Raw genomic sequence first — 14,785 nt, forward strand, 5'->3', positions numbered from 1 at the left:
GATATGAGTACAGTTACTACCTTGCACCAACTTTACCCTAGAATAATTACACTCCCTGTCACGATTGTCAAAGGGTGGCAAAAAAGTCCCACCACCTCAAGACTGATCCATGACAGACACAACAACAGTTCGATATGTAAAACCCTAAAATGGTTCTGGATGAGTTAGACCATTTAACACCATGGATTATTCAGACCTCAACCTGCATTATTTTCACACTAGAGCATTCATGGCTGCCCGAAAGACATCCTCAAGCAAAAGGATGAGCTTTGTTTGATGGAAGCATTTATTGTATTCAAGTAAGCAATGAAGATGCACTTCTTCCCATTCGCAACCTTAAATACTTTCTGTCCATATGACCTAATAATGCTCCTTTGTGCTAATATGAACAGTAAAGCTTTTATGCTAGTATGAATAGTAACAATGCTGTTAATGGTGAAAAACATTGACATGTTAACAAATATGTACAAGGATTAGATTTAACTTATCCAATTGTGGTCAACAACCACAAAAATGCACTCAGCACCTTCTGTATAAAATATAGCATAGCCCTCGATTTGCTGTCGTAGTTACCACTGTGGGACAAAATAAAAATGCTGATGCACATAAATACCACAAATTGCAAAAGCATTAATGTTAATCATACTAAGTTTCATAACAAAAGCAACTTAATAGTCCTCTCTGGAAAAGAAAATCAGGGCCAGTTGCCACATATACTGCAAAAGGTGGAATAAAAAAATACAACAAAAAAAAAAATATATGACCCCACTGGAGCAGAATCTAGTACAAACTACAGCATTAAGAGTACTAAAATTGTCACTTCATAGCTGCACAAGAAGATCCTCTAAATTCAACAAAGAGCTCTGCAAGCACTTAGCTAACATATGTTTCCTTTTCCCATATATTATTATTTTTCTGTAGAGATTATGAGGACCAAGACATGCACTGAGAACAGATATGCTTGAAACCATTCTATTATCAACTAACATATATATTGCAAGATAGGTATAGTCAAATTGCACTGAGAACAGATATGCTTAAAACCATTCTAATATGGATGTCCAATCCTTTCTCAAATAACAAAATTTAAATCCAACAGAAACACACGTAGAAAGAACAATACAAGAGCATAATGCATTACCTCGTTGCTTCAGGCCGGTCGGTCGACGCAGGTCTCCGGACAGGAGGGATACCGCTCGATCGAGTCTTGAGGCCTGCTCGGACGGCGCCGGAGAGGAGGGAGGAGGAGGAGAATACAGGACACTCTGGGATCTTCTCAATCCATTCTAAGTTAGACAAGTCAAACTTTTCCACTCTATGATTTGAAAAAGCATCCTTAACGGGAAAACTACCAAATATGTGACAGAAGCACAAGTGCACAGATTGGATATTACAAGTTATGAGAATTTAAATTTTAATATTACAATTTAATTGGTCGAGAAAAGATAACACGGAGATTCCATAGGATTTTTTTAAAAAAGGAAAAAAGATAAGAAAAAAATAAAAAGAAAAAAGATGTTGTGAACTACTTTGAAGCTTTGTTCCACCATAAAGACAAATTATTTACAATAGTACACAAACATTAATATTCTGTTACAATACCTCCACTTCTTAAACAAATAAATTAATATCCAAAATCAGTATGTCAAAATTATATAGCATACAAAAATCCTCGCTAGTTTGTTATATTAAATTTATCTGAAATCTAAATTATGTGGAATATGCAAAAGGCTGACCTGCATAAAGGATTGTTGCTTAATACATCCAAATTTGTGGTCAGCAATCATGGATAAGAAACTGAATTGCTTCGCATATAAAAGGTAACTAGCAAAACAAGCGGCTAGTAAAATCACATATGATACCATTGTGGGTACCAACATGCCAGGTGAAAGTATAAATTTTATAACGCGGAGAAAAAAATGATCCAAGCTCCCAAGTTGACCTAGAACTGTTACAGTTCCCATTATTCACCGTAGGGTCATATTTCTCAATTCACCCAATGCATAAGCAGTGCCACTTATGTAAAAGCATTAGCATTGTATACATAAAATCTACTATGTTGTCGAATAATAAGAAAAATACAGGAAGAAAAGAAATAATTAACAATAAACTAGGAAACCAAACAATCCATATAGCGAAGGTAGACAGACACTCAAAGGGAAAGCAAAAAGCAGGAACAAAACTTTATATGGACCATCCAGCTATAAGTCATTGGGAACTGTGATTATTTTTCCAGCTCCTACAGAACAAAGGCTTAGCAACTTAGTAAGGGTACAAGTACAAATGCCCCATTAAATGAGCTGATGGAAATCAGCTAATGAGGACAATTCACGTTTGGAAAGATTTCTGATGATCAAAGATTAGAAAAACAACAAAAATAAAGAAACTTTGATTATTGAACTATCTATTATATTTCTTCACAAGAAAAATAGAATTGGTGAGAACTAACCATAAATAGTAGCAAAAACAAGACCACCAGTAACAACATAGAGCATCATTAATTTGTAAGGCATCAAAGTTTTTGAATCAGTCATGGGCAATTCATGAGTAAATCATAAAATCTATGATAATGGCAAATAATTAAATATTCTTGTTACTTTATTACCAAGGATAATCTGGAGGATCAAATTCCACTAACCAAATAATAATGAACAGCTACACTAACGCACTGCACCACAGTTTGAAATTTGAGTATGCAAAAATTTAAAAAAAAACACCGTGTTTTTCATTATATTTGGTTGTGAAAATAATAAAGGTCTAACTGCTAAAATTCTCAAATAAGGCATAACATAGAAGTACAGGGTTTGCATGTTACACACCTTTTAACCTGATATGATATCCTTCACACCTATAAAGCCTTGCTAACGAGCCTCGACGCATTTTTGAAGAGGCTTACCTCTAGATGCAAAGCAAAGTATGGCCTTATATGGCTTCTTAAACAATGAAATCTATGACACTTACAATTCAAAGTCATAGGAAAACTTAAAACATTAGCACAGAGCTACTACATCAAACTCTTTTAAGACCTCTATATATCATAGAAGCTGTCTTCTGCAGATTCCAAAAAGAACTAAGAACATAAGAAAAAATAGCAAACTGCTTCATGAATTTGGCCCTCCTGAGATGTGTACTATACTACCATTCATAAGTTAATAATAGGTCGTATTTTATCGATCTGAATGTTGGGTAATGATTTAATTATAACTGCTTTGATCCACTTGAGTTTTCAACATGACACAACAAGATCATTTAGTTGCAATATGCAGCATTCAAGGGACAGCTTAACCCTTAGGCAGAAGGTCGAGGCCTAGGCCAATACCTGAACACCCAATATCTAAAAAAAAATTCAAAAAAATATGAAAACAGAAAATCAGAAATAAATTAAGAGAAATTAGAGTGATTAGGTAATTTAAGGAACTTTTTACATCTATTTGAGAAACAATTACATTGTAACAAAATACATTGACTTGTAAATTTGCAAATTTTCCCCACAGTTTGTGCAGCATGACTAATTAATCATCAAAGAAAGATCATATTTAATACTTGAAGCAACTTAATGCAACAAGTCTACAGAACGATTAATAATTAATGCCAGTGTTTTAAAATGCAGTGCATAAGGCTGCATCTTGTATCTGATTCCTATTTCAATCGAACCGATAACCATAAATCACATAAGGGAAACTAAGGGAAACTAAATTACGAGAATTAGAAATCCTCCGGCGGAGGCAGGCCAGTAAAATTAGAAATCCTCGGGCGGAGGCAGGCCTGGATCGATCGGGACTTCGGGCCGGTCGGTCGACGCCGGAGAGGAGGGAGGAGGAGAAGATCCTCCGGCGGAGGTGAAGCTCGATCAAGGCTTATACCAAAGAAGAGGAGAAGGAGCGTGTTGAGGAAGGAGGAGAAGGAGGAGAACAAGCGAGACGGAGGGAGAGGATGGAGTAGGAGAAACTACCTCGGGCGGAGCGCGTTGGGGTCGGTCGGTCGACGCCGGAGAGGAGGTAGGCCTTCTGGAACGTGGCCGTTGGCGTCAAGGAAGTCCCATTCGTGGCTTTCAGCCGCCGGAGAGGAGGGAGATGGGGGCAGCGCCGGAGACGAAGGCAAGGGCAGTGCCGAAGAGGAAAATAAGGGGTATCGGGAGTAGCTAGGGCAAGTATGCGGGTTGGGGTCGGGCGCTGGGTTTTAAGGGGGCCTTGGCGACGCTTATGAGCGTCGTTTTAGCATCAAGTCTACGACGACGCGTTTAAGCGTCGTCCACTGCTTCAAATTACCCACGCTCACCAAGAGCGTCGGGAAAGCTTGGCGCGGGAGCAGAAAATGCCGACGCTTTTCCCTAGCATCGGCATTTAAGCGTCGGCTTTTCACACTTTTACTGTAGTGATTCCTTTAAATGCCTGGGCTTACCACATTGATCACACTTAATTGGGTCGCCCACGGCCTCTTTGTTTATGTAACAACTCAGGACCTTACCCAAAATGGCTAGCCGGAAGGTATTATTTGGGTTTCTTGATCCTGTATAAGTACCCAAGATCTATCCAGTGAATAACCGATGTGGGACTAAACACACGCCCACACGGGTCCTCACATACTCCTCCCATTCAAGCCCTGACGTCCTCGTCAAGTAAAGGGTTCAAATCTATTCACAAACACTACAATTGGTCCATGGTCAGCCCTAATGGATCCGTGCTGCAGTGTCCTCTAGTCCACATAGGTTATGGGCTAGGTCCGCTTTAATACCATTTGTAACAACCTAGGACTTCACCCAAAATGGTTAGCCGGAAGGTATTATTTAGGTTCCTTGATCCTATATAAGTACCTAAGATCTACCCAGCGAATAACCGATGTGGGACTAAACATACGCCCGCACAGATTCTCATAGTTTAGAATCAGTAAAAGAGGGCAACGAGCGATTGATAGACATAGCTTGAATTTCTGCTGTTGGTAAAGGGAGATGGAGGTTCCGTTGGATTTCTTCGTGATGTAGGATTGAATATACCCTGCCAACTGGAGGGAGTGAGTCCATGGCCAAAATTTGGCTACGAATAGATGCATAGAAATCATTCAGGCCCATTAAAAATTGAAAAACTCTCCCTGTAGCTTGAAGTGCAGCAAGTTCCTTGAGTCCACCACAAGTGCAAGATGGTGGGGTTTGCAAAGCGCTCAATTCCTCCCAATAAGTTTTGACTGTATTGTAATATTGAGCGAGAGACATGGTATCTTGGCGGAGAGTTGCGATATCACGTTTGAGGCGGAAGACTCGTGGATTGTTGCTTTGAGAAAATCTGCCTTGTGTGGGTTGCTGCAATATATTAAACTACCAGTGAGAGATTTATCGATGCTATTCAAAAGCCAAGAGCTAGAGTAGCATATCATTGCACCGATCCCACAACTGAATTGCAGCAGTATCATCAGTTGGTTTTTTTAGTGTTCCATCAACAAAATCAAGCTTGAGAGCCATTTTCATGGAGCGACGCCAAGTAGAACAGTTGTCTCCTGTGAGTAAGGAAGAGACAAGAATAGCATTCGGATGATCAACCGAATGAATAAAATAAGGAGATGCGACATCACTAATGGCCTGCAAGAGATGAGGCTGATTAGAGTCTCATGAAGAAGACTGCTCTGATACCATGATAGAAAAGGAATATCACACATTGAATAGAGAAGGATATTATCTCATATTGAATGGAAAAAGGCTGTACAAGGAATATATAGAGCTAGGACTACACGATTATAGGCTAAAACTATGCACTATACAAGGAATGTAAGCTGTGCTGATAAGCAAGGAAACAACAGCTAGAGGTGTGCAAGGAAACAACAGCTGGAGGTGTACTGGTGCATATATCACGTACTAGATAGGTCGATCAAGGGAAGGGATTAGAGGACCAGAAGTTTTACATTTATGCTTTTTATTTGTCTGATATTCTGTCATAGGGGACCAGACCTTTCTTTTTTGCTTTCCGTGCTGCTGCTTTTCACTCTTCGTGAAATGAAGCCGGGTACGAGCCCAAATTTTATCACATAAGAAAGAGAAAAGACTGATTAATATTGGTACAGAATCACATTATACGATTTTATATCATCTTATTAATAACCATATACTGTGACAAATTACTGTGACAAATCTAGTTGAGATATGCAAACTTATAAGGTTCTTAAATTACAGTAACATGCTTATCAAAACTAACAACTCCGGCATTGACATGACCCACCACATACTGAGCACAAAAAGCCGACTTCATGACAGGAGACTTAATTTCGAAATAAATGATAATGATCCATATCAAATGCCTCCTCTTAAACAATCACCTCAACTTGGCCATTGTCACTGTTGTGGTTACGTAGAACCAGTCAACGATGTCATCAACTAATATAAAGAGGGCGTACCTCCAAGATGGCATGAAAAATAACACACTGAATACCCCCAAGATTGCCACTGCAAATCCTGGCGAAAAGCCAGAGTAATACCACAAGAACTCAGATCCATCTTCTTCACCAGTAATACTAGAATTTCTGCTTGGAGGAGATTCACCATCACCTGGACAGCCATCAGTTAATGGAGGACCACATAGATCCTGGTTTCCAATATAGATAGAAGGATCATTGAGGGTCTGGAGTTGGAAGCCTGAAGGAATTCTTCCCTTCAGATTGTTATATGACAAGTTCAAGCGACTTAAAGAAGTCAAAGAGGACATGCTTGAAGGGATTTCACCAGAGAGATTGTTTCTCGAAAGATCTAATGACTCCAACCACCTTAAGTTACCAATCTTCTTCGGAATCTCTCCTGTCAGCGCATTTTCAGAGAGGTTGAGAGCAAGCAAACCGAAGAGACTCGTTAGTTCTTCCGGGATCTTCCCATGCAATTTATTGCTTGATAGGTCCACACTCGTGACCAGTCCTAGTGTCTTGCTGTATTCGAGCTCTCTTCCTTTCATGTAGACCAACACATTGTCCAGGTAGCTGCCCCAATTTTCATATAAAATAAATCCCTTCTCCTGTATTTTGGTCATAGCAGTAAGATTGCCGAAAGATCTCGGGATGATTCCTGAAAGACTATTTTGTGCAATGTCCCGCACTTGAAGAGAACTAAGATAGGATAGCTCAGGAGGGATGCCCCCAGTAAACTTATTTGACCGCAGGCGAAGGATCACCAAGTTTGGTAGGCTGCTTCCAATCCAAGATGGTATATTTCCAGATATTTGGTTCTCGCCTAGATCGAGTGCAACCAAACTTGTGCAATTTTTCAGAGACGAAGGGAGTTCACCTGAGAGACTGTTGTTGTTCAAGTGCAGCGATGCTAGGGAAAGTAAGGAACCCATTGTCCCAGGAATAATTCCAGATATGTTATTATTTCCCAAATCCACTACCATGAGAATTTGTGAATCGCTCCAGCAATGAGGGAGTCTTCCTGACAAAAGATTATCGGCGAGCCCAAGAACCTCCAAATTTTCCATTGTACAGATGGACTGAGGAATGCTACCATTGATGAGGTTATTAGAAACCAATAAATTTCTCAACACAGGCATTGCTTCTCCAATGTCTGCAGGAAGGGGCCCCTCAAATGAGTTGTCGTAGAGATGCAACACTAGTGTATCGCGACCAAAACGAGGCAGAGGGCCTTCAAAACAGTTCGAACTCAAATCCACAAGAGAAATGCTTATACTTTCCAAGGACAATGGTAGGCTACCCTTGATTTGGTTCTGAGAGAGATTCAAGTACATGATCTCCGTGGTCAAGCTCCAAAACCAGTGTGGCATTGTATCTGATATACCAGCTTTGGATAAATCTAGTTTTGAGAAGCCCTTCTGTGTCTGAAGCCATGAGGGAAAAAGTGGACCCAGTTGACAAGATGGCAAATAAATAAAATTAAGCTCAAACGGAGGAACCCAATTGGAGTTCACCTTAAGAGACAAGTTATTCAGAGACATGTACAGTTCCTTCAGTACACCAAGGTTGGCGAAATGAGCTTCAGAAACAACGCCGGTCAAGGAATTGGAGGATACATCTAAAACAATAAGCTTCGAGAACCGCCCTATACCCTCTGGAACAGTCCCAATTAACTGGTTAGACTGCAGATACAGAAATTCCAAAGATGATAGCTTCTCTATTGTCAAAGGAATGGGACCGGAGAGCGAGTTGTGGGCAAGATTAAGTGAACTTATCTGGGGTGATGAATTGGAAAAGCATCGAGACAACCCTACCACTAGTTGGGTCATCTGTCCAGTAATGTTGTTCCATGATAGATCCAAACCCTCCAAGCTGCAGAGATTTCCCATGGTTTGTGGTATCTCACCCTCAAGTTGATTCAAGTTGAGGTTAAGGACAGACAGAGAAGTCATGCTCCCAAAAACATCAGGAATCGGACCATGAAGAGAATTCTGTTCACTGAAGTCCAGAAGGTTGAGGTTGGTCATGTTTTGCAACCATTTGGGTAATGTGCAATTCAAGTTGTTCCTAGAGAGATCAAGAATAGCAAGAGATGTAAGATTCAGGTATGGGACAGATCGAGGAATGTATTCTATCTCACAGGATGATAACCGTAGCGCTGACAGAGATGGAATCTTGTTCATTGCATAAAACCAATTACCCGCTTTTGGGAGGTTTGCAACACTCATGTCGAGATATCGCAAAGAAGAAAGGTTGGAAACCCATCCAAGATCATGATCCTGAAGCCCACGAGTGGGAGGAATGTCGTTCGAGCCAAGGTCAAGGTAGCGAAGGCTAGAGAGATTACCAAGCTGATGAGGAATAGGACCGCCAAAATTCGCATTCGAAAGATTAAGATACTTTAGTTTTGGGAGCGAACCAATGAATTCTGGGATGTTAGTTCCATTGAAATCATTCATGCTGAGATCCAGAGACCTCAAATGCTTCAATTCTAGTAAAGAAGGATTGATCTCACCTCCCAAGGACATGCTGTCAAGCGTGAGCCTGAAAACATGGCCACTGCGATTGTGGCAGCCTACTCCTCCCCAACTGCAGCAGTTGATGCCCTTCCATGAAGCAAGCTCATTCATTGGATCTTTCAGGCTTTGTTTCAGCTTGAGAAGAGCCAGTCTCTCAAACTTGACGCAACCTAAAAGTGAGACGGCACTGGTTGCAGTGCATAAGTAACCAAGAAATAGAACTACTGACAAGAAGAGTGATCCACTCATGGCTCTGGAATGCTTAGGATATCCTCTTTTCTACAATGCAAGGAATGAACATTAGCTAGGTCCCTTATTATAGGAAGATATATAGGTTAATAGTACCAGATGATTTCTGCAGTTGGTCAGTCAAGCAAAAAACTCACGGGAACTTTGTACCAAAAAAAAACCCGTGCCAGATGACATCTGCAGTCAAGTCAGTCGAGCAAAAAAATCACGGGAACTTGGTACCAAAAAAAAAAAAAAGGTACAAGATGACTTCTGCAGTCAAGTCAATCAAGCAAAAGAATCACGAAACTTCGTACCGAAAAAAACAAAAAAAAAAAAGACTGACCACCCAACAACTAGACTTGTTAACGAGCCGAGCCGAGCCGAGCCCAAGACCTGGGCTCGGCTTGTTTCACAGAATCTCAGGTTCGAGCTCGGGCTCGGGTTTGGTACGGAGCTCTGTATTGGGCTCGAGCTCAGGCTTGCTTGGTAAAGTAAAGGCTCAGGCTCGGGCTCGGCTCGGCTCGTTAACAGACCTACCTACCAACATCACCTCCTCCCCACCCCGACGGGGAGCCAACGTCCCCACTGGGATCCAGGGACTGTCGGATCCCGAAGCCGCCCCCGAAATCTCGACTCAAATACTAAATACGACCACATAGATTCAAACTCAAACACCAACGAGAAACAAGATGCTATTACTGGATCCAAGGAGTTCCACACTAAAGAAGACAAAATGGAACAAATCCGAGAATAGAAGAGAACGAGAACCGCATCGGAAGTCTAAGATTTGGGAGGAGGTACCTCTCTTGGCCGGCAGTGTCCCAGATCTGGGCCTTGATGCTCTCGTGCTAGACGTGGGACATGGCTCTTGTGCTGCTCAGGCTTGGCTCGAGCTCTTGTGCTGGGAGAAGCATACGTTGGTTCCCCCACTTCCTCTCCTTTTTCTCCATCCCTTTCTCCTCACCCTTCTCCACCGCATCCCTCCTCTTCCGCTTCCACTCCTCCTCCTCCTCCTACTCCTCCTCCACCTCCTCTCATTTCTCTGCCTCCTTACTCGCCTCTCCTCTGGCCACTGCCTCCTCCACCGCCGGATCCCTTGCTGCCTCCTCCACCACTGGAGGAGATTTGTCCTCTGAGCTCTTCTTCTCCTCCTCGAGCGTTTCGAAAACCATCAGATCGAAGAGAGGGCATAAACCCTAGAGGAAAGTGGGGACTGTGTGAGAGCCGAGGGTTTTAGTCTTGGACTGAGATGGCGGGGGTCGGGTTTGGAAAATTTAATGAGGGCTCACGAGCTTCGTTTGGGCTCGTGAGCTACTCAGACTCAAGCTCGGGCTCGGGCTCGGGTTTAAACGGGCTTCATTTTGGGCTCGAGCTCGGGCTCGTTTGACTAATAAGCCAAGCTTTTACTGGGTCGAGCCCGAGCCGAGCCCGAGCAGTTTGGCTCGTTAACAGGCCTGCCAACAACAAATGTAAGCTAATGGGCTGGCCTGAAAAGGATAGGCCCATTGGCAGTTATTGCAGTCGACCGATCGTGGAGAGGTAGAGAAGAAGACTCCAACCTCGCCAATCATGGAACCCTAGAGTTTTAGGGTGATCAAAGACCGCCAAGAGATAGGATCTCTTCTATTTAAGATCTCTTCCTCCCCTATTGAAACCATTGCAAATCCGTCGAAGCAAACCGCCGATCCCAAGCTCCTCTTCCGAATCTTTGTTCCTCGACTCGTCGTTGGAGAAGTTACTAGACCACCTCGCCGGACTGAAGTAAGTGTTCCTCGCTATCTTCTCTGTCTTTCCTGGTCTTCTAGGCATTGTTTATGGGGCCAGCAAATCACTGGAAATTTATTTGAAATAGGGGTGCCCTATTTCGGTCTCTTTTCTTCCTATGCTCGCCCCCATCGGCCACTTGATTTGGTCGAGCCTTGCTACCCCTGGGTAACCCTGATATCACATGGTGCTGGGTTAGCAAAACAGCTACTGTAATGGCTGAACTGATGGCTTGATTGGTGCCGACTTCTTTTTCTTCCCTTCTTCTTCTATGCACCGGTCCGCCACCGTCGTCGGCAATAATTGTGGCTGACGTTGCAGGCCGCCTATGGCCGCCATTAGGGGGGAGGGCTGTGCCACCATGGCTGCCCCTGGTGCTGACCGAAGGGAGGAAGTGATGAATCCCTCTATTCATGAAGAGAGAAGATACATTTCTCTCTTCTTTTCCTTCTATCTTTCTCTCTCCTCTCTCTACTTCTCTCGCTAGTTTTTCTCTCTCATGGTTTCTTTGTCTCTCTAGTTGACCCAAGTAAGTGGTAGGAGGGACTCGGGGTCTTAGTGATGGATCTCTTATGGATGTCAGTAGGTGGTCTAGGTTACTAGTCTATGTACTTTTTTTCCTGATATTCGAGCTTGATTCTTAAGTGGGAGGAGTCTTCTATGCGAGAAGGTTCTGATTGGGGTACTCTACACCCCAACTCATAGATCGTAATGTGGGTCTATGATTATTGTGTTTAGTCAGTCTTTGGTAGAGATAAAGATCCATTTACTTAGTTATCGTTATATATATATATATACATGTTATTGATTTGTACTACTGGATTTACATTATAAGATATACATTGATAAATTTGGTTTAGCATATGATGGTTTGTGTTATATAATTTTCAGTACAAATATATTTGTACAGTTATTATATGTATCAAATATTGAAAATATGATTATGTGAACAATAATACTTGAATTCGAAAAAAATGCACTATATAAGTGGAAATTGATTTCACAAGAGTAACAACATGTAAATCAGATGGATAAGAATGGTTTCGACTAATCATATTATGGGATAGCCTCCACGTAGAATAGCTCCAAGGCTTTACAGATGGGATAGCCTTCATGAACTTATGTGTGAGATAGCCTCACGAGCTTATGTATGGGATAGCATCTATGAGTTTATGCATGGGATAGCCTGCACGAGCTTATGTGTGGAACAACATCCATGGGCTTATACTTGAGATTTTGTCAGTCTTGGATTGGGTTATGATCTTGGTTAGCCTAATGCTAGAAAAGTATTGCTATGAAACCTGAAAATCAAGTTAATGAAAAATGGATGACATGATATAAGGAACTATTATTGAACAATTGGTTAAATTTAAGATATATATGTGTGTGTGTGTGTATGCTTCTTTACTAAGGTGATAATGAAGGCTTACGTGCTTGTTATTTATATGAGCTTTTTGGGTATTGATATAGTATTCATTCTTTCTGGTATTGTTCATTTGATTATAACTTATAGTGTAGTGGTTCGGAATTCTTACTGGGCTGAAAAAGTTCTGATGCAGCACCAGTGAGGGGGAAGAGGAGAAGAAGGAAGAACAAGAGAAGGAGAAGGAAGAAGAGGTTGTAGAGATGCAAGAAGAATAGAGGAGGAGAGGAGAAAAAGAGAAGAAAGAACGTAGGGAAAAAAAAATTCCAAATCACTTCATTAAAATCCTAATCATGAAAATAGTCCCCTATATATAGGGCACACAATTAATATAAAACCCTCTTACACAAAAATAACTCCTAATAAATCCACAAATAACACAAATAAGCCCTAAAATGCAAACAAGCCCAAAAATAAAAATAAAATAAATATGCAAATAAACGGGTCTGACTCAATCTGGGAGCTCAGGATCATCTGGATGAAGGGCTCTGATGTCCCCATCAACTCTTTCCGGGTGAGAAAAACTCGACCCCGTCGAGTACAGGTCTGGCCGGCTGTCGTACTGCTCCAGAAGATCCAGGTCAAGGCGCTGCAATTGTGCTTTGGAAATCTACGTCATATCAGACTTTGGTCGACCTTTCCACCGAACAAGATAATGTTGGTAACCACCGCTCCTGGTTGAAATAACCTGCTCATCCAAAATATGTTCTATTTGTTCTCTGTGTGCATGAAATTTGAGAGGTGGTGGCTCAACAACAGGTAATAGGTTAGGGTGTCCAACATGGGCAGGTATATCAATAAAGGGGTCAGAAGGCATGAATATTATCTTTTTGTATGGGACTAAATCTTCAATATTAAATATCGCACTAATCCCATAGTCATCAGGAAGATCCACAACATATGTATTCGAATTGATTTTCTTTAAGATTTTGAACGGTTCTGCACTACAAGTTTGCAATTTCTTAAACGTATTTGAAGAAAATCGTTCAAGCCTAATTCTTATCATGACGTAATCTTTTTACTCTTTATAACATCTGTGTAAATTAGTAAGGAATTTATATTTTAAGTTATTAAAGTGACTACAATTGCTGATTTCTTGATGCAATGAACATGGATGTGATGCAATTGATTGTGCAGACTCAACGACTCTATACTGATGAGACATGAAAAACAAGTCTATGGGTTGCCTAAGTTTGTAATCATGCACCACTTCGAATGAACTCATACCTATGGACTTGTTAACTGAACTATGATATGCAAACTCAACTGTCGATAATATTAAATCCCAGGTCCTAGCATATGCATTTGGGTTGAGCCTATGATGTGGAAAGTTGGGCAGAAATACTCCGGGAACTAGATCAATTGCGTGTTGGATATCACGCATCGGAGAAAGTGCATCCGGAAGATTATCAGGGACTACATCATTAAACTCCTCTAGAAGGAAAACTACTATAGGGGAATATTCAAGATTGGACTCCACATGGGTATCTTTAGCTACAAGTGCCAATTCAGGTGACTGGCTCTCAATATCTGTCACTACCTCTTCCACAGTAGTGATGTGAAGTGGCTTGATTGTACTTAGATCAATAGTCTCCCTTTTGGAATCATTTTGGACAAAATCTAATTCTATAGGTTCGTCTTCCAAGTCTTCTTCATAGTCTTCTATATTTGGTTCATAGACTTCTTCGACATATTCGACCTCTTGGCTCCTAGCTTCTGGTTCAGTAATCAGGTAGGTCCTAATGGAACATTGGGATGCTATGTGGTCGAATTGTTGACACCTTGAGCATTGGGTTTGGTGCCCAAGAAAATGGGGAAGGATTACAGGTGGTGCAACCAAACCGATTTTAGGTTGGGCTGCAACAGGGGTTGGCGGTGTAGGGGTCCTAGAATTTTGCATGAGTTCACGGATCTCTTGTGTGAATTCCTTGTATCCAGCCCGCATGGCAACGATCTGTCCCTTGATAGACCTCAAAATGTCGGAATTTATGGTAGCTACAGGGGTTTTAGGTTGACTGAGATAGTACTCCATATCACTACAGGTTGGCATGCAATGATGACACTAGGTGATGATGTGAAATGCAGTGTCACTAATGAAATCCTAATAACTATAATGCAGGACCAAATTTGATGCAGGACAACCTACTAATGCAATCTATTATGATTTCAGAAATCAGCAAGTCTTCACAATAATAACTTAAAATTTAAATGTTGCTGATTTTTACTTCGGTTATTCAGAATTAAGGATTAAGATTATTCAATTTAAGAAATTAGATTGCAATCAAGTAGTTTAGTTGTTCTGATCCTAAAGTAATTTGAGCGAATAATGTTGAGAAACATCATGTTGCTAGGGTGTGCTAATTTAATATCAAGATTTAATGGGTAATAGGATGGGTTCGAAAGTGAAAAGTTTAATGTTCTGAATTTTGACAGCAATATAAGTTTTCAAAATGTGGCTATCATGCAA

The 14,785-nt window shown here is 41.2% G+C and overlaps 1 protein-coding gene across 1 annotated transcript; it reads right to left on the minus strand.

The window, feature by feature from the left end:
* Nucleotides 1–6,042: 6,042 nt before the first annotated feature.
* LOC103710322 (receptor-like protein EIX2) lies at nt 6,043–9,274 on the minus strand. Its single transcript, XM_008795994.5, has one exon. The coding sequence runs from the start codon at nt 9,147–9,149 to the stop codon at nt 6,300–6,302; it is 2,850 nt and encodes a 949-aa protein (XP_008794216.5). The 5' UTR covers nt 9,150–9,274; the 3' UTR covers nt 6,043–6,299.
* Nucleotides 9,275–14,785: the final 5,511 nt, after the last annotated feature.

Source organism: Phoenix dactylifera, chromosome 6 (genome assembly GCF_051530095.1).
Source record: "Phoenix dactylifera cultivar Ajwa chromosome 6, Ajwa_hap1_PhDact_Kaust_v1.1, whole genome shotgun sequence".
Lineage (NCBI taxonomy): Eukaryota > Viridiplantae > Streptophyta > Magnoliopsida > Arecales > Arecaceae > Phoenix > Phoenix dactylifera.

What these genes read in the sequence shown, in the direction of transcription:
- LOC103710322 (XM_008795994.5), bottom strand. Translation starts at nt 9,149, where the DNA reads ATGAGTGGATCACTCTTCTTGTCAGTAGTTCTATTTCTTGGTTACTTA.